At 41.4% G+C, this 19,432-nt stretch overlaps 1 protein-coding gene across 3 annotated transcripts in view; it reads right to left on the bottom strand.

The window, feature by feature from the left end:
• Positions 1-19,432, bottom strand: part of scml4 (Scm polycomb group protein like 4) — a 129,395-nt gene that overhangs the window by 58,767 nt on the left and 51,196 nt on the right. For all 3 annotated transcript variants that reach the window (XM_043687078.1, XM_043687077.1, XM_043687076.1), the window contains one exon: positions 4,544-4,744. In XM_043687078.1, the coding sequence (XP_043543013.1) occupies positions 4,544-4,744 (201 nt within the window). The remainder of the gene's footprint in view (positions 1-4,543; positions 4,745-19,432) is intronic.

The following is a 19,432-nucleotide window of genomic DNA, read 5'->3' on the forward strand; positions in this document are numbered from 1 at the left end:
GTAGTGCAGGACATTCAGCCTCGGACCTTCAGGTGACCATCCTCCAAGGTGGACTTCGGGACAGGCAGCAGAGAAAAGTGGCCGAGCAGAGGCTGATAGCTAAGTTCGGTACCCATAGGGAGGGCCTCAACCGGGACCTTGGGTTCATGTCACATTACAGGTGACCACCATTGCACTATACACACACACAGGCACTCCTATACACACATACACACAGACGCGCACACCGACACCCACACACACCCTTACAGACACACACACTCCCACACTCACACATCCACCCCCTCACAGACTTAAAACACTCTGCACTCACTACACACACACATACACTTTCTCACACTCACAACCCTCAACCCAAACAGACAGACACACACAGACAGACAAAGACCCACATGCACACACATACTTTGTGGGTGAATTTGTACTTTCAGGGTTACATTGTACTTTGCTCAAAAACTGCATGCATTCATGTAGAACTCTGTGTTCAAAAACTGCATGAATTTATGTAAAATCCGTTATCTCACTTTTTAGATTAGAATCAATCTAAACATTATGGCATAGACAGAGAACACAGGGACCTTCAACATATTGTCTAGCTATCACCATTGTTAACAGCTAACCCGAGAATGCAACTTTTTTATAAAAAAAGGTTTTGTGATTTACACATGAAAGAAGTGAAACTATCACTGTATTCTAACAGATGAAAGGCTTAACAGACAATCGATTGTTCAATGTATAATTTCAGTTACATCACGCTGTAAATGTTTGCTATAAATTCTGTGTGTTGGGATTGAGCTCTCCAGTACCACCTGATGAAGGAGCGTCGCTCCAAAAGCTAGTGTGCTTCCAATTAAACCTGTTGGACTATAACCTGGTGTTGTGTGATTTTTAACTTTGCCACTAGATAGAGCTCTATGTGTGTGTTTTCAATGGTTTGGAATGGTGAAATGTATTTTGCAATGGTGACATTTTACAGTACTTTGGTGTCCATGAGTCACCAAACGTAAACAGCCAAGCAATTAGGAGGGAAATACAAATTTGATCTTTATTACAAGTGAGTTTGACTACTTGTTTTAATTCACTTTTTTGACACATTAGTCAAATACCAATTAAATGGCTGAGATTCTGTGGTCAATGATGAAGGAACAGTGATTACCTCTGACCTCAAAGAAAGCTGCCCACAAGGATTTGGCAGGCTCAGTTTCCTCTAATGACAACATTCATTTCATTTCAGCACCAGCTATAGGAGTACGTTCATGACTAACAACAAACAGGATAGGCAAACTGAGAACTCAATCGGATTGTAAAATTCTTACAGGCTGTAAACCAGGAAGTTTTAAAACAGTTGATTATTCGCTTGCTTTAATATTTTTACAGAGAGTAAAACAAAGTTGGCACATACGGATGGAAAGCTGAAATAAGAATAGGCCGTTCAGGTCCTCAAGGCTATTCCATCATCAATAAGATCATGGCTGATCTGTGGCACTTTTCCTTAACAAAAATTTATATATTTGGGATTTAAAATTATCAACTGATCCAGCATCCACTGCTGTTTGTGGAAGAGAGTTCCAAACCTCTCCCATCATTGGGAAGTAAATGTGCTTCCTAACATCCCTCCTGAATGGTCTGGCCCTAATTCTCCAATTATGACCCAACCAGTGGAATCCCCAACCAGTGGAAATAGTTTATCCTTATCCAACCTGTTTATCCTTATTAATATCTTGAAGACTTCAATAAGATCTAAATTCTAGAGAAAACAGGCCTACTTTATATAATCTCTCCTCCTAAATAAACTGCTGAAGTCTGGATATCATTCTTGTAAACCTACATTGTACTCCTTCCAAGGCTGATATATCCTTCCTAAGGTGTAGTGACCAGATCTGCTCACAGTCCTTCAAGTGAGGACTAACAGGACTTTGTATAACTGCAGCATAACTTCTGCATCATTTTATTGCAATCTTCTAGATATAAAGGCCAGCATTCTATTTGCTTTCTTAAATATTTTCTGCCCAGGTCCATGGCATATTAAGGATCTATACACCTAAATCTCCAAGTATCTTTGGGCGTCCACTGTGTTTAATTTCATACCGTCTAGGAAGTACCCTTATCTCTTCTTTATTGGTCAAAAATGGAAAACCTTACACTTCCTTACGTTGATCTACATCTGTCACAGCTTTGCCCATTCATCTTGTCTATCAATATCCCTTTGTAACTTTATGCTCTCATTGTTTACAATGGGCTTAAGGTAGAGGCTGAAATCTAAGCAAATATAAAATAAAAATTCAGTTTTATTATTTTAATAATCTGTAGATTTTTTTAAAATCATGAAATGAAGGAATGATACTCTAAGTTTTTAAAATTAGATTTTTTTCAGGGTCAGAGAGATTCGCCAATCACTAGTATGACTCAGCATGTGACAAAAACTCAATTTTATGCTCTTCAAAATGGCTTAACATTTTCAATACTTTTCTTGGTGAGAATAGAGTATAATAATTTGGAGTTTAAGTCAAATTGGTGATTTCTGTGATTCTATGACAAGACTGCAACATTGAACCCTACAGTGAAGCAGGAATTGCTGACAACAACTTCTGAATGCCCACTTTTAACTATATGGGCAGATGGTAGAAGCTCTCTCTCTCTCACACACACACACACATTCCTGATGAAGGGTTTACACCTGAAGCGTTGATTCTCCTACTCTTCGGATGCTGCCTGACCTGCTGTGTTTTTCCAGCACCACATCTTTCGACTCTGACACTCTGACTCTCCAGCATCTGCAGTCCTCACTGGTGGAAGCTGTCAGTTTCAGAGACAATTTTGAGGAAGTGTCACTAGACGCGAAACATTAACTCTGATTTCTCTTCCTAGTTGCTGCCAGACCTGCTGTGTTTTTCCAGTAATTTTGGTTTTTGTTTCAGGGAATATTGATGGTGACTGATGACAATTTCACTGTCAAGATAACAACAAATTCCGGGTCATTTGTGAATCATGGGTTGATAGAGATCCCGAAGTTCCCAATTTGGTGGCTGATTGCATTGGGATTACTTTGGTCATTGGAAGATGCTTTAAATGTTTCCTTACACTAGTGAGCAGAGTAATCAGCAAATGAATAGTGATGCTAAATAACATCAAAAATGTTTGCAGTAAATACTCAAATTAGTTACTATTGAGCATACAATAACTTATCTGATGCAAATCAGGGTGATTTACTCTTTGGAGGGTTGATGTGGACTTGTTGGGTCGAATAGCCTGTTTCCACACTGTAGATAATCTAATCTAATCGTAAGCATACCCATGACTTCTCAAATTGATTAATACCAATTATGTTAAAGTGAAGAAACATGAGACAAGAAAATGGGTCATGTAAACAATCTGCACAGCACTGGAAATATAGCCCTGTTAGGACATAACAAGCCAACCCAATTCACTTGCTGAGAGAGCTGACTGGGAAGTTGAGCCCAGGATTTTGCCAATGCCCTGTTGACTTGCAGGAGACTTTACTGATTTGTCCTCTGTTAACCCCTGATTTCCTGGATAAGAATGGCTGGCCTTACCACACCCTGTCTTTTGCACTTGATTCATACTGAAAACAGTGACTCAATATTGGAAACTCAATTCGAGACCTACTTTCTTGCGTCATGTTTCACTGCTTTGTAATAATTGTGAGAATCAATTGGAGAAGTCATGGGTTTGCATCAGTTAAATTATTGTGTGCTCAGGAGTAGCTAAATTGAGTATTTACTGCAAGGTGTTTTTTTATAATTTACAGTCACTAGTTATTTGCTGTTCCTGTACTCATTAGTGTAAGGAAACATTTAAAGTATCTCTAATGCCCAAAGTAATCTCAACACAAACAGCCATCAAATTGGTAACTTTATGATTCTCATCAACCTTGATTCATAAATGATCCAAAATTTGTTGTTATCCCGACAGTGCAATTGACAGCAGCCACCATCAATATTCTCTGGAACTGACAACTCTGTCATCAGCCTTTGGAGTCAAATGTAGAAATTCAGAGGTTGTATTGAGGTTCATCATTGCATAATTTAGTTGTAAATAATATGTTAGTTATTAATCTGTACTTTTATTCTATAGCTTTCTTGCAAAAGGATGCAAAAGGATTTGTGAAAGGAATTATTTTTCATTCACAACCATTATAATCAACATAGGAGACTACGGATGTAATATCTGAGTCAATCAAATTTCTGTAATATTTTGCAAATGCATTCAATGATCTCCTGTTTTAAAGCACATGTGCAGCCACTAAGACCAGATATTGTATGTATTCACAAATAATATGCAAAACACTCTACTTTTACAGATAAATGCTTACATTAAAAACACAAATAAGTTTAAGGTGCAACAACACAGACGATGTAGCAGTTGATGCTAAATGGATATCGACTTCTAAGCATTCCTACTAAGACCATGTGATAATGTGTCATCACTTTTAAAAGATCAGAACAGTTTGTTTTTACAGCAGAACTACTTTATTTTTGTTGCTAACTTGTATAAGTGATCTTAAGAATGTTCAATCCCATACCTGATATCAGCTCTCCTCCGTGGCCTTGCTTCAGACATGAAAATACTGCCTTTTGTTGATAGGCGCAGTCAATGCATGCTTGGACAGCCTGCTGAAGGACCATGGATGCTCTGGCAGGGCCAAAATGGTCTGGTAGCTGCTGCAACTTCTTCTTATCAAGATGTGGCCCAGCACAGGCATGTTTGTTGACATATATGCAAACTGCAACATGGAAAGATCAGCTATGTTAAGCATGCGTGGCAGCATATTGCAATACAATTAGCTCAAATAAAACTCCAAATTTTTGAAAAATTTCCTGGAGAAATTATTATTCGACATTCCCAATAATGAACACGTCTAGCAGAATTTTCAATCTTCAACTTCAGTAAGTGATGTTATTATCTGAATTCCCCTTGAGCTTGTGGAGTAGCCACATCTCAAATGTGTGGCCAAAGATTTCCTGTATTCGATTATTTGCAATAACATGTTGATGGTGCTATGAAAGGGGAAATCTTGCCAAAATTGTTTGGTATCACGGTGTTAAAATCAGCACTGACGTGATATGGGCAAAGAAAAGCAGAGTGGTCAGAAATGGAGTGAGTGTCCAGCTGCCATGGTGGAACAGAGGGCAAGATCCATCCAGGGAATAGTTGCAACAATAGTTGTAATGGTTATACTCTCTTCCATTGGCCAGAAGATATAACCGTTTAAATATACGTATGTATAGATTCAAGAGCAACTTGTTCCCCATTGTTATCAGACTTTTGAATTATCCTCTCAAATGTTAATGTTGACCTCTCTCTCTTTCTCTCTATCTTTGCACCTTCTCTGCAGCTGTAACATTGTGTTCTACACTCTGCTCTGCTGCTACCCTGATGCACTTTTGTATGGTACAGTCTGCCAGTATAGCACACAAAACAACACTTTTCACTGTATCCCATTACATGTGACAACAATAAGTCAAATATAATCAAAGCAAAATAACATTAAAGACACTTTGAACCTACAGCGCATCCTGAATAATATAGGTGAACTAGTGGCACAAATAAGAATAAGATTTCTTAGATTTGTTTAGATTAAACCACCATTACAAGAAATGGTTACAAGTTTGAAAAATAAATACTCCAGTGCAAAACATAAATCAGGCAAAATGGAAAAGAAGGGTAGCCTGATAGGAAAGGATGGCTTAGGGTTATTTGTGAGAAAGAATCTTGGCTCAGAATATCATGGTGTAGAATCAGTATAAGTGGAGATGAGGAATAGCAGGAATCAAAAAACATGCTAGGTGTTATAGGCCCCCGAGCATATTTGTACAAAGGTAATTCTCAAGCATGCTCCTATGGTCTCTGTAGGGACTATTAACTTCCAAAGCGGGCTTTGATTTAGAGCACACAGATGGGCCCCAGTTAGGCCTGCCTGTTTGTTGGTTACGACAAACAGTCCCCCTTCAGTACCTACAGGCACCATGCCCCAACTCTCCTGTCGTTACATCGATGACTGCATCAGTGCAGCATCCTGCATCCAGGCTGAACTAAAGCAGTTCATCGACTTTGCCCATAAGTTCCATCCCGCCCTTAAATTCACTTGGTCTATCTTGGACACCTCCTTTCCCTTATTGACCTCTCCTTTTCCATTTCCAGTGACAGTCTCCAGATGGACGTTTATTGTAAATCCACAGACTCCCATAACTACCTAGATGACATCTTGTTCACCCAGTATCCTGCAAGAACTGCAAGAATTTGGGTGGCATGGTGGCTCAGTGGTTAGCAGCGCTGCCTGACAGCACCAGGGACCCAGGTTCAATTCCAGCCTCAGGCGACTGTCTGTGTGGAGTTTGCACATTCTCCCGTGTCTGCGTGGGTTTCCTCTGGGTGCTCTGGTTTCCTCCTCCAAAGATGTGCAGGTCAGGTGAATTGGCCATGCTAAATTGCCCACAGTGTTAGGTGCATTAGTCAGAGAGAAATGGGTCTGGCTGGGTTACTCCTCAGAGGGTCGGTGTGGACTTGTGGGGCCAAAGGGCCTGTTTCCACACTGTAGGGAATCTAATCTAATTTCCCAATTCCTCTGCCTTCACCACATCTGCTCGGAAGAGGAGACATTCCACTCCCAAGCAACCCAGATGTCCACCTATTTTGAACAATGTGCTTTTCCGCCCTCTGTCAGTCAAACAGCCTTCCTATGCACCTCTTCAATTCCCCGCTCCACTGCTCTAAGCTCACCCCATCTAAACTCAGTAAAGGCAGGGTGCCGCTTGTCCTCACCTACCACCTCAACTAGTCTCCACATCCAATGTATCATCCTTAAACACTTCTGCCAATTCCAATTAGACCCCACCACCAAGAACATCTACCCCTCCCCACCCCTCTCTGTCTTCCGCAAGGACTGTTCCCTTCGACAGTCTTTGGTTTGCGCAACTCTCCCCACCAACTCCCTGCCACCACCCACCTCCCCCAATCCCCAACACCTAGGTACCTTCCCCTGCAACCGGAAAAGATGCAAGACCTGCCTCCCTCACCTCCATCCAGGGCCCCATACAGTCCTTCAGGGTGAGACAGAGGTTAACCTGCATCTCCTCCAATCTAGTTTTACTGTATCCGGTGCTCCCATTGTGGTGTTCTCTACATCGGGAGGGGGGGGACCAAACATAAACTCAGGGCACGTTTCACTGAGCATCTCAGCCAGGCTCGCAGGGGCCAACTGGACCTCCCACAGAAACAACACCTCATCTTCTGCCTGGACAGCCTACAGCACAGAGGACTCAACATTGAGGTCTCTAATTTCAAATAACCTCCCTTCCCATCCCTCGACTCACTTCCCATCCCCTCCTTCTCCCTTCCATCCTTTTGATTGACCCTACCTTCCAGCTACCAACCGGATTCATTCCTCCCATCAACCAACCAGGTCGCAACCTCCTCTTGTGTTCATCTATTCCTACCTTACCACTCCGACCCTCTCCCCACCCTAAAACCCTCCCCCAACTCCCGCTTTATCTGCAGTTCCCCCTACACCTACCCCCAGTCCTGAAGAAGGGTCACACCCAAGGCATTGACTTCTCAACTTCCTGATGCTGCCTGGTTTGCTTTGTTCTTCCAGCCTCCTGCTTGTCTACCTTGAACATGCGGTGGTTAACCAAAATAAATTATGCTGCAAGATTTCATGTTTTCAGACAAAACAACCTTTAGAGTATATTAGAGGAGAAAGTGAGATCTGCAGATGCTGGAGATCAGAGCTGGAAATGTGTTGCTGGAAAAGCGCAGCAGGTCAGGCAGCATCCAGGGAACAGGAGAATCGACGTTTCGGGCATAAGCCCTCCTGAAGAAGGGCTTATGCCCAAAACGTCGATTCTCCTGTTCCCTGGATGCTGCCTGACCTGCTGCGCTTTTCCAGCAACACATTTCCAGCTTTAGAGTATATTAAGAAAGCAAGCATTATTAACTATGCTTTGTCAAGACTGAGTGATTAATCTAATTCCCTTTTTTACTTTTAAACAAAAAAAGAACTGTCGATGCTGAATATCTGGAACGAAAACAGAAATTTCTATAGACACTCAAAAGGTCTGGCAGCATCTGTGGAGAGAAAAGCAGAGTTAACGTTTCAAGTGCTGAAGTTCTGAAAAAAGGTCACTGGACTTGAAACGTGAACTCTGCTTTTCTCACCACAGATGCCACCAGACCTGTTGAGTTTCTCAAGAAATATCTGTTTTTTTTAGATAGATTAGATTACTTACTCGCTTTTTATTTCCTAATTATACCCAACAGTGTAATTATTCCTTTTGGAAAAATCCTAGGATTTACTTTATAATTTCCTCAGAGATCCAGCTATTCTTTGAGGTAACATTTATCTTCCTTGTTCTTTCAGCTCTTTAAATGCAACTGTCTCTATCTGTTCCCAAAGTGAATGGCATACTGTGATCTTCAGTGAGTGAAACACACCGATAAATAAGAAGTCGAACTTCCCTAATTCATTGCATTCACCCACTGCCCTTCAAACACACCATTCATCTTCCTTGCAATGTGGCATACTTGGGATATGCTAAACAGAAATGAAAAGCAATTATCTTTTATCTTCACAGCCAAATGTTTGTTTCTGGGACCAACATGAATAATATTTACATCTCCAACAGCGTTAAACAGCCTTTCTCCAGACTCGCGAGTTTCACCAACGAACTCCTTGGTTTCCAAAAGTGCTTTTAGTTTCTCTGATCTTAGAACTCAGTAAAGTTGACTGGATAAATAGAGGATTCAATGGTAAACAAGCAATAGAAAATAACTAAAAAAAAATTCAGTAAGTCTGATAAAATATGCTCTATTTAAAAACAAAAATGCAGCAAGACAGATCCATCCACAGCTTCCAAAGAACATTGCAAAGAATAGAAGTCTGACAGTGTGGCGTTGGAAAAGCGCAGCAGGTCAGGCAGCATCTGAGGAGCAGATGAATCGACTTATCGGGCATAAGCCCTTCATCAAGAGTGGACATTCCTGATGAAGGGCTTATGTCTAAAACGTCGCCTCTCCTGCTCCTTGGATGCTGCCTGACCTTCTCCGCTTTTCCAGTGCTGCGTATTTTGACTCTGACTTCCAGCATCTGTAGTCCTCCATTTTGGCCTGTTTTTGAGACCAACAAAAATGTTGATAAAACTGAAAGAAAAACAATAAGGGTGAACTAGCCAAGCGTATAAAAAGAGATTATAAAAACTTTTATGAATAGATAACAAGGAAGACAATAGATAAAGTAAACATTAATGCCTTACAAATAAGAGACAGGAGAAAATAGCATGGAAGTGAAGAAATGGCAGAAATGCTGAATAAATATTTTCAGCTTGTTTTTGATCTCCCAGTGGTGGTGTAAATTGGAATGTGAAGTATTGACACAGTTTTCTGCTGGAAAAGCAACTTATTTCTGCAGTGGTCTGGTATCAGAATAAAGGACCAACCATTCGGAACAGAGATGAGCAGAAATTTCTCCACTGAAAGGGTTGTAAACCTTCGAATTCACTATCCCTTTGGTTACGAATGCAACATAATTTATTTAAGACCGAGATAGACAGATACATTTTCTGCTCTCTCATGAAACCAAACATTATGAAGAGCAAACAGCAAAGTGAAGTTGGAGCCTAAGACCATTTGGAATGGTGGAGCAGTTTCGATGTACTATATGGACTACCCCGATCCCATTTCTTATGTTCTTATGTAATATGAAGAATTTTCCTCCCACTGACATGTCTCATACCCAATAAATGCTTTATGAGAAATTTGATTTTTTTTAGGTTTAGAGAAAAGCCAGAATTAATCGAGTTGAAGCTTTGCAGATTATGAAGAGGATTAAAATTGATCCAGACAAATTGTGTTCGAGGACAGGCTCAAAGTTTAGGTAAAGAAGCAAGGTTTATGAATTTACAATGATAAATTCAGGGAATTTACAATGACAAATTCAGGGAAGTCAGCTAAAATATTTTCTTCCAAAGCTCAAAACAGTCATAGGTAGGTAACCAGGGAAGCCCGATATCGGTCGCTTCAAGAAAGATTTGATGCTTTCTTGAAAAAGAGAAGGGCTTCAGGAATTTGATGAGTAATGGAAAGGTAAGATTGACCTTGTAAAAGCAAGAGGCCCATTGATTTAATGCTGCTTTCTAATTCCTAAGATTTCTTATGCTTATATCATGCATTCAAGATTTATGCACACAGGAACCATACAGAAAATAAACTTTATTGCTAAAGTATGTGTAATAATTATAAATAGGCAAGGGTTATCTCAATAGTTTTCACTTTCTCTCTAAACATTGATTTTTATTCCTGAGTCAAAATTGTCAAACAAAAATGGACAAGTTGAACTGAAAGGTTAGTTTCCATGTTGTACATCTCTATGAATATGACTCTAAAAGTGAGAGAAATTAATATATTGACTAACAAAGCACCATCTAACAAACATTGGAAAACACGTAAACATACTTACCCAGAAATCTCTGACCTCCTGAACAATGTGAGCAATGCCAAGATCATTGGGAAAAGATGGTGAGTTTGGAAAATTGAGATTCTCAACTTTGAGTGAAAGAAGTCTGGTTGCCCACCCAAGGTTTGAATGGTGAAATGAGAACCATGTTAGTGAGCAGTACGAAGTGTGTCTGCATGCAGTTACATCATTATATCTAACCTTTTGTATGAAGTTTGCTTTTCTCCAAGCAGCAGAGAGAAACTGGTCGGTGATGTGAAATTGACAGTGGCAACCTGGCAGCTCCAGCTTTGCTACCATGGGTGTCAGTCTTGTCCAGCATTCCCCAACATCTCAGAGTACACTCTACTGGCAGCGGGCACTGGCACTCCACAGAGGTTGGCATCGGGCATGTACCAGCCTCACCATCTCATCATGGCATATCGCTGATGCACTTAAAATACAGTTATCCACTTGTGTACTGGCCTTTGGAGCAGACTGGCTTTGCATTCTGGTGCTGCTAGTAGGCCACTCTGTGTGAAGGGACAAGCACCCACACATGTATGTCGCAGACTGGAGCAGACTGCATCTCGGGTCTCTCCATTGGCTTTCTTCATGCTCATTCATTGATAGAGCAGAAAAGCTCCAGTCTCATGTCTTCTATGGAATGCCATGCAGATGAGATGCAGATGATACTCTATTTTGAGGCGGTGCTTAGAATGCTACATCGTGTTCTCCAGTGTATCTGCAACATAGCTCCTTCTTCCATTGGAAGTGCTGTAAGTTCTCTCCCACACATCAGGTTCCCATCCAGGTCTTGTCTGGGGGTTCAATCCAGCAGGTTCTCTGCTCGAGACAACTGGAGGATCCACTGAGGCTGTGTGATAGCCAATAAGGATCCAGGGCAGCTACAAGCCTTGTGCCAAGTAAGACAATGAGGATGTTGTTCACCATCCTACAGCACTATAGCGGCAGCCACAACAACTCGGAGTCTCATTGAATGAGGTCATCTCTCACTGAGGGGAAATGTTTTGATGCTGCAGAGGCCAGAATCCCCTATGTAACCTCAACCACAAATGCCGTTAATCGCTTAGATCTTTCTCGAGCTTTTCCTGTTGTTTAATAAAGAAATTAAGGTTTATAAATGGATGGAAATATTCACAAGATCCAATTCTCCCTCATTCAATTATGACAAAGTTTCAGGCGAGGGTGTGGGCACCAGGGAAAGGACAGTTATCACTCAGACTGGGACAGAGCATCATGTAATATTAAGGATAGAAAAACCTTCACTCTTGCAACTGCAGCTACAGTGACAGCCTCATGTGCAGCTGATGATGAAAAGTGACCATATTTTAAAGATGGGATGATGTATTTCCAATGAAGTTTCATCCATACCACGTGGGTGCACTGAGGAGGTTTCACTTTCCTTACTCACCCATTCTATCAAGTTGCAGTCCCGGGATCCATAGCTTGGGGGTGGAAGGGTCCTGTTCTAGAGTGAAACCTGTTGGTCTTGGAATTTTGGGCAAGTGATCCTCAGAGTGTTTGCAGCTCAAAGACCGAGGCATCCTGCAGTTTCCTATCCAGCAGTAGCTGCACCCTTCTCTGCTTGAACTGTCATCGGGTGGGGGCATTGCAAGTAATGGAGGGGATGGCCACTTCCTGGATGTCCTGAGAGGACCTGAATGTAATCCATACTCAGTCTCAGTGCTGACTGGCATCACTCTGTCTCCTGGAGGCAGTTCAATGGAGGCTGATTCCAGAGATCGGGAGCTCGTCTTATGAAGAGAGGTTGAGCAATTTAGGCCAATAGTCTCTGGAGTTGAGAAGAATGAGAGATCTAATTGAGGTGTATAATATTCTAGAGGGGATTAACAAAGCAGAGGTAGACAGGATAGGGATGGTCGACACATGGGGAAATCTAGACTGTGAGGTCATAGTTTTAGGATAAGGGATTATAGACCTAAAACTGCATGAGGAGAAGTTACTTCTCGTGAAAGTAGCAGTGTGAGACAGTGAGGGTGAGGTAGCAGAGAGAGGGTGGTGCAGCTTACATTTGCAAGTGCAAGAAGTCATTAATCTTTTTCCTGCATTGCTGGGCAGGCCCTGCACACTGCACTGCAACTTCAGAACAAGTTCTGGTGCAGTGGTCTCCTCTGACAGTTCTGAGAAAGAGGACCTTGCACTTCCCACAGCACCAGGACCTCAAGACGCCTGGTAGGTATTCAGGGTGGCAATGTGCCTCTGTTAGTCATCTCTGGTATGATTCATCCCACGTTATAACTATCAATGGCAGCTGCTGGGATTGACTTTGTGCACAGCTGGTGTTTAAATATGGCAGCAGGGAAAATACCAGAAGGCCTTGGCTGTGGTGAGTAGTTCATCTGTTGGCGAGTGCAAAAACCTTGGATGCAGCAGCAGAGAGGAGTGGTACTTACTCTGTGAGGGTAAACAGCATGAATTTCTTGAGAAAATACCCCAGGCTCAAAAGGAGGGATACCCTCCTGAAATTGACACTTAGCCAATTTTTGGGAAACATCAGTTCATTGTGTGTGGCCTGATTATGTCTGCAATATACGTGATACCTTCCAAACAATTCACAAACTATGTTCTGCATTTAAAAATGTTAAGAGGCAGATTGTCAACTTGATTTTACTCCTTGAAGGTAAAAGCTTGCTGGTACATATTTCTGCTGATACACCCCAGTAATATCTACCTTGTGGAATTCAGAAATGTGAAGTAACATCATCTTTATCCTCATCTGCCACCTGAACGAGAAACCACGAGCTGGACTGAGGAATGGGTTTTCCCGCCTATGGCCCTGATCCCACTGCCTAATCATGTTTTTAGAAATAGTAATGAAGTTAATTCAGAAAAATTATGATAGCTGGAGGGTTGTGTAAGATCAAAATTTCTAGCCCAATGTAAGCATTGCTGAATGTTTATTCCAGCTTACCGCTTCTATAATGGTTTATTCATAGTCAAAGGCTTTCCAGTGAGTATATTGACTAAGCTGCCAAGCAATAGGCACTGGCATGGTCCTAGGATCAGTCCCCATATGAATTCACAAAAGCATGGTACAGCAGAAGGGATTCCACAACACTTGTCACACCAATCCTGACGCATGTTTTGCAACAATTGTGGAGAGTCCCAAACATTTGTACTACAATATTCACAAAAGAAACACTCTGCAGCTATGCTGATAATAGTGAATGGTCCCATTAAGTAGCCCTGTTGGGGTGTCCTTCTACTGTCTGTCCGTGTTGACCTATGAGTGATTGGGACACCATTAGCTGCATTCCAGAATAGTGGTGCTAACATCATATCAGAGCACACATTGACTGATATCATACTTTCCCTAGTCTACCTACTTCTGGCATGCATTCACACTGCATTAATGCCCTCAACAGTGTATAGGACACTGTAGGGAGAGTTCACTTAGACCATATTGGGACCTTAAAAGGCACTGATACTGATCCAAATTTTACCTCGTGTCTTGAGAGAGAGGAAGGAACAGAGAGATAACTGAAATTTCTTTTTGTAAATGGATTAGAAGTAACATAAGAATATTTTCTGTTTAAAAAATATACACCTGCCACCCTGATACAATCAGTGTGGGTGGACTGCAAAAACTGTAGCAGTCATTTAAGCTTCACTCCTGACAACATGGCGCATGTTGCCACATACGTTAACCTCAGTACCACATCCTGAACCTGAAGGGGAGTCTACATTAGCTACATTAGAGTCATATAACACCTGTTAGCCTAAAGATATGCTTTAGAAAGACTCCCCACAATTAACTTTTCTCTGAAAATGACATGGGTAAAATATGTAAAATTACATGTGTAAATAAATAAAAGACTTGCTGTAGCATGTTTCTCGACTTCATTTGGTCGGCATGGACCAGTTTGGGCCAAAGAGCCTGTCTCTGTGCTGTAGGACTCTATGACTCTATGACTGCATGTTATTTGAAAGCACTATTCAAATAACAAACAATTTTTCACTGTCATGATATACAATACACAGCAGCCAATATGTGACGTCCTCAGTGTGTTAATAACCAGGGGTAGTGACTTGTGTAATATTGATTGAAGGATATGTATAGGCCAGGACATGGGCTATAATTCCTCTGATGCTCTTCAAAATAGTGTCATGGAACCTTTTATATCTACCCAGAGGATAACTTTTTGTGTGTGTGTGTGCGCGCGCGCGCGTGTGGGTTGTGTCATCAATTTTGCTTATCGACTGCAGTCTTTGAAATGTTTTCTCTTTATAAATTCAGGTACATAGTATGATGGATGCTTCCTAAAATTGAGAGATAAATGGGTATACAGTCAAATAAGGAGAGGCAGACGAGCTGGCAAACGTAGATTAATAGAACTTTACAAGAAGAGATTTCTCAACCAGCATATTAAAAACTCTCATATTAATGATGTAAAATTTATTGATTTGACCAATCAAGTTCCTTTCTTCCAATGTAACATTGTAACTAGGTCTCTCTCCTAATACCACTAATAATCTCCTGCCCCACTCCATGCTGCTGCTATTACTGCCCGTCTTTGAAAATAACATTGACTCTGCCATCCTTGAAAACTATTAGGGTTCTTGTGGTGCAGTGGTAGTATCCCTTCCTCTGAGCCAGGACACCTCAGTTCAATTCTCACCTGCTTCTGAGGTGTACAATTGATTAGAATCTAGCTCCTTGAAAACTGCTGCCCCATCTTTAAACTTCCTTTATTCTCCAAATTATTTTGAAAAGTTGTCACCTCTTAATTTCATAATTATCTCTCCTGCAACTCATTGTTTGAATATTGTTAATCAGGTTTCTGTCCCTTTCACATTTCCAATCATCACAAATGACATTCTCTGACCTGCTCTCTGCAACTTTTGACTTAGATATGAGCTTGTTTAGATATGAGCTTTCTTCAGCTCATTATACTATTATGTGTCTGATCATAGCGTTAGCATCTTTATCCATGGCTTCTCAGTACACTTCCATTTATCTTTATCATCTGAAGATGGGGTATTAGTTTCCAGATGTAATTTTGATGATATCCAGCTCAGCTCTGCCATCACTGCCGTTTATTGCTCCTATGATGTCACACAGGTCTGTGGGTGATGTACAATGTCCAACAAACCAAACATTAAGAAGACTAAATGAATTGTCTATAATCCCTATCACAAAATCAGTGACAGCCATCTCTTTCATGGGGCGAACTAGACTTCTCACTGAGCAGACAGTCTGACACTGTAACTTTGCCAGCATAAATTTTACCCACTTCCAGCTCTGGAATATCACTCACCTCAGCCTCTACATGAACCCATCTATGTGAACCCATCAACCTCTAACATCCTCATCCATATCTTTGTGATCTGCAGATTCAATAAACCCAAATAGCTTCCTGTAAAACCTGACTGTTACAAAACAGCTATCTTTTACCCCTGGCCTTGCTGATGTGATGGGCTCCAGTGACTCCAAAACTTTAATATTAACATTTGAAAGCTTATAGGTCCCTCAGTGGCCTTCCCTGTCTCAATAACGTACTCTTGAGATCTACGGATCCCATTAATTGAACTAAATATTTTATAGTCTTGGCCTCTTATTTATTTTTCTTGCTCCCTTTATCCCACAATCACCTGATGAAGGAGCGGCGCTCCAAAAGTTGGGCTTCCAATTAAACCTGTTGGATTATAACCTGGTGTTGTGTGATTTTTAACTTTATCTCTTTATCCCATCATTGACAGCCGTACCTTCAGCCATTTAGACTATACCCAGAGTTTCCTCCCTAAATCTTTCAACTAACCATTTCATTGGTGTTAAGAAGAATGAAGGATGAACTTCCTGAACCTGCAAGATTCTGAGAGGGCTAACAGTGTAGATGTTGAGAAAATATTTCCCCATGTGGTGATTGTAATGAGCTCAGCCAGATGGACCTCATAGAATATAACAGCCCCTCTGACTGGGGCTGCTAAGCTGGTCCAATCAGGGAGCCATGGCTGACAGATATAAACAGGAGTATCAGGGGTTGTGTTCACTCAGAGCTCGCTCTGAGGAAGCCAGACCAATGACCAGTATAATGCAACTAAAGGGTGATTTGCTGATGGGACACTGACCTCTGTGGAGTTATTTCACCCTAGTGGGACAATCTCAAATTAGGGACAAGTGTTACAGAATAAGAGAATACTCATTTAAAACTGAGATGCAAAGAAATTTATTTTGCAAGTGTCTGGAATTCTCTACCCTAGAGTATTATGGCGGCTTGATCACTGAAATTATTTCAAGAGGAAGTCGATATATTTTTAAAATATCGAGGAGTTGAGGGATATGGCAGGTCAGCCATGAACTTATAAAATGGCAGGTCAGGCTTGAGTGGCTGAATGGCATAGTCATGCTCCTATTTCTCATGTTCTAAACTCTCCTCCTTTAAAAGCTGCCTTAAAATTAGTCTCATTCACCAACATCTTGTCACTCCTCCAAATGTGCTTCTTTGCCTCTTGTAGATTGTAGACATGGACTGATTAAAGTTAGAGTTTTTTTAAAAAAATCACACAGCACCAGGTTATAGTCCAATAGGTTTATTTGGAAGACTAGCTTTCAGAGCGCTATTCCTTCAAACACCCGATGAAGGAGCAGCGCTCCGAAAGCTAGGGTTTCCAAATAAACCTGTTGGACTATAACCTGGTGTTGTGTGATTTTTAACTTTGTCTACCCAGTCCAACACTGGCACCTCCAAGTCAAGATTAAAGTTTAGGTGAGTAGTATATTGAAAATGAGGAAATTAATGGAAAAAAAGTAACAAATTCCCAGGACCTGATGGTTTCCATCCGAGGGTATTAAAGGAAGTAGGGGAGCACATTGTAGATGCAATAATGATAATCTTTCAGACTTTCCTAGATACACAAGTCATCCTGCTGTGTTGGAAAATGTACGTCACTCCGCTTTTTAAGAAAGGTGAAAGAGGAAAGCTAGGGAATTACGGACCAGCTCACCTAACATTTGTGGTGGGGAAATTGTTGGCATCTATATTCAAGGATGGAGTAACTGAAAATCCCAAAAACTTTCAGTTAAGTAGGAAGAGTCAGCATGGATTAATGTCAGGTAGGTTTTGCCTGCCAAACCTCATTGAACTTTCTTGAAAAGGTGACTAAGGTAGTTGACAGGCAATGTTTATGTTTGTTGTTCACATAGATTTCCAGAAGGCACTTTATAAAGTCCCCCGTAAGTGATTGTTGACATCTCACGATCTCACTGAATGGTGGAGCAGGCTCAAGGGCCAAATGGCCTACCCCTGTTCCTATGTTCCTACTTTAATTCAGCAAGTAATATTATTCATTAATCAGTTCCAAGGATATAAATTTTGAAGGTGCCTGAAAACATCTTAAATACACCTGCTATTTTGAGTATTGGTGAAATTGATCTATTAAACTGAATTCAATGATCTTCCCATTGGGAATTTGCTGAAGGGGCAGCATTTCATCAAGTGGGAGGGTGGCAGCTAGGGACTCTGTGTCCTTCCCAACTCCAGCCTGATCAAATCTGGGGTAGATAGCCTTCCTGCCCTGCTGCCAATTTAAGGCTTTAAGAGAGAATTCAATGCCTACTTAAGGGCCACTCCCACCACTGCTGCTATTATCCCAGTACTACATGGGACTGGGCAGTGGGAGGTGTTGCTGGGATTCCCTGGCAGAGGTGGGACAATGGGTCACATCTGGGCCATGAATCTTAGAAGAGTTAAATCAGAAGAGAATTTGAATGATTTGCTGTTGCTTGTGACTCTATGTGCTCTGACACACTGGGTTGAATTTTCCCAGCGCCTGAACAATGTGTGTGAGGCATTGCCTTCCATTGTCATACGAATCAGAAATGTGCAATAGAAATGGAAAATGGCAGCCACCACACCTGGAGTAAGTGTTTTATTCTTGGTCTGAACAAAATGCAGCCCACTGGGGCCATTGTGGAGCAGACAATAGGCCGGCTGAAAGTCAGAATAATGGATCTGATGAGGAGTTGGGGGTGTGTGAGGTAGTGTTGAGGGTTACCTTGCAGTCCAGTCCAGATAGAGTGTCCAAATAATCTTAGCATGCTGTGCTCTACATGATTGGAGCAAGCAAAGAGGAGATATGATGGAATTGAAGAGTAGGGAGAGTGGCGACAATATTCAGGATGAAGGTGAGGATATTGAGCAGAAGGACTATCACTTAAACATGATTGAGCAGTGCAGTATTGGGTGCAGTATTAGGTCAACAAGCCAAGGACTTAACTGGCACCCACTTCCAATAGAACAGGGAGCAATGATGATCCATCAGTATGCATTTGTTGCTGCTTGAAAGGTAAGAAGTTCTTGGAGCATATACTTTGTTTTTGGTGTTTTTTCTTCTCTACATAGAGAAGGCCTTATAACATGTGATGTTCTCACATTGAACAAGGATAAGATGTCATGCTGGGGGAATGTTAAGGAAAGAGTAGCACTCCCTTAGTCCAGGTTCTAATGCGATATGGTGCTAAGCCTTGTTTATTCTAACTGCAATTACTATGACATTCACTCAGACAACTGGTGACGTGAAACAGCAGTACATTTACAAACACAAGCTTGTTTTTGCAATGAAATGTCCCCCCCTTTTCCCCATTTACTCTTGGAAGCTTTTCCTTTTCATTGCCCTCCCACAATGTACATTGTGAAGGGCAGCTCCTGCTGACAGCACTTGACCTAACGACCATTAGGATCTAAATATGGCACCAACGCTAGGATTCCCAACAGTGGTGAGGGCATTTGCCATTGCTAAGTGGATGATAGCTTGAACAGGGAATCATAGAGGCATAGTGCATACATAATGGGGCAAGCGATAATTAGCTCGAGCTCAGGGAAAGAAACCCTCCATGAAACCCTTGGCGACATTGACTCTTAGCCAATTTTTGGTTAAAACGTCAGCTCACTGTCTTCAGGGGGAGTCCTTAGAACATAGAACATAGAACATAGAACA

Source organism: Chiloscyllium plagiosum, chromosome 3 (assembly GCF_004010195.1).
Source record: "Chiloscyllium plagiosum isolate BGI_BamShark_2017 chromosome 3, ASM401019v2, whole genome shotgun sequence".
NCBI classification, from domain to species: domain Eukaryota; kingdom Metazoa; phylum Chordata; class Chondrichthyes; order Orectolobiformes; family Hemiscylliidae; genus Chiloscyllium; species Chiloscyllium plagiosum.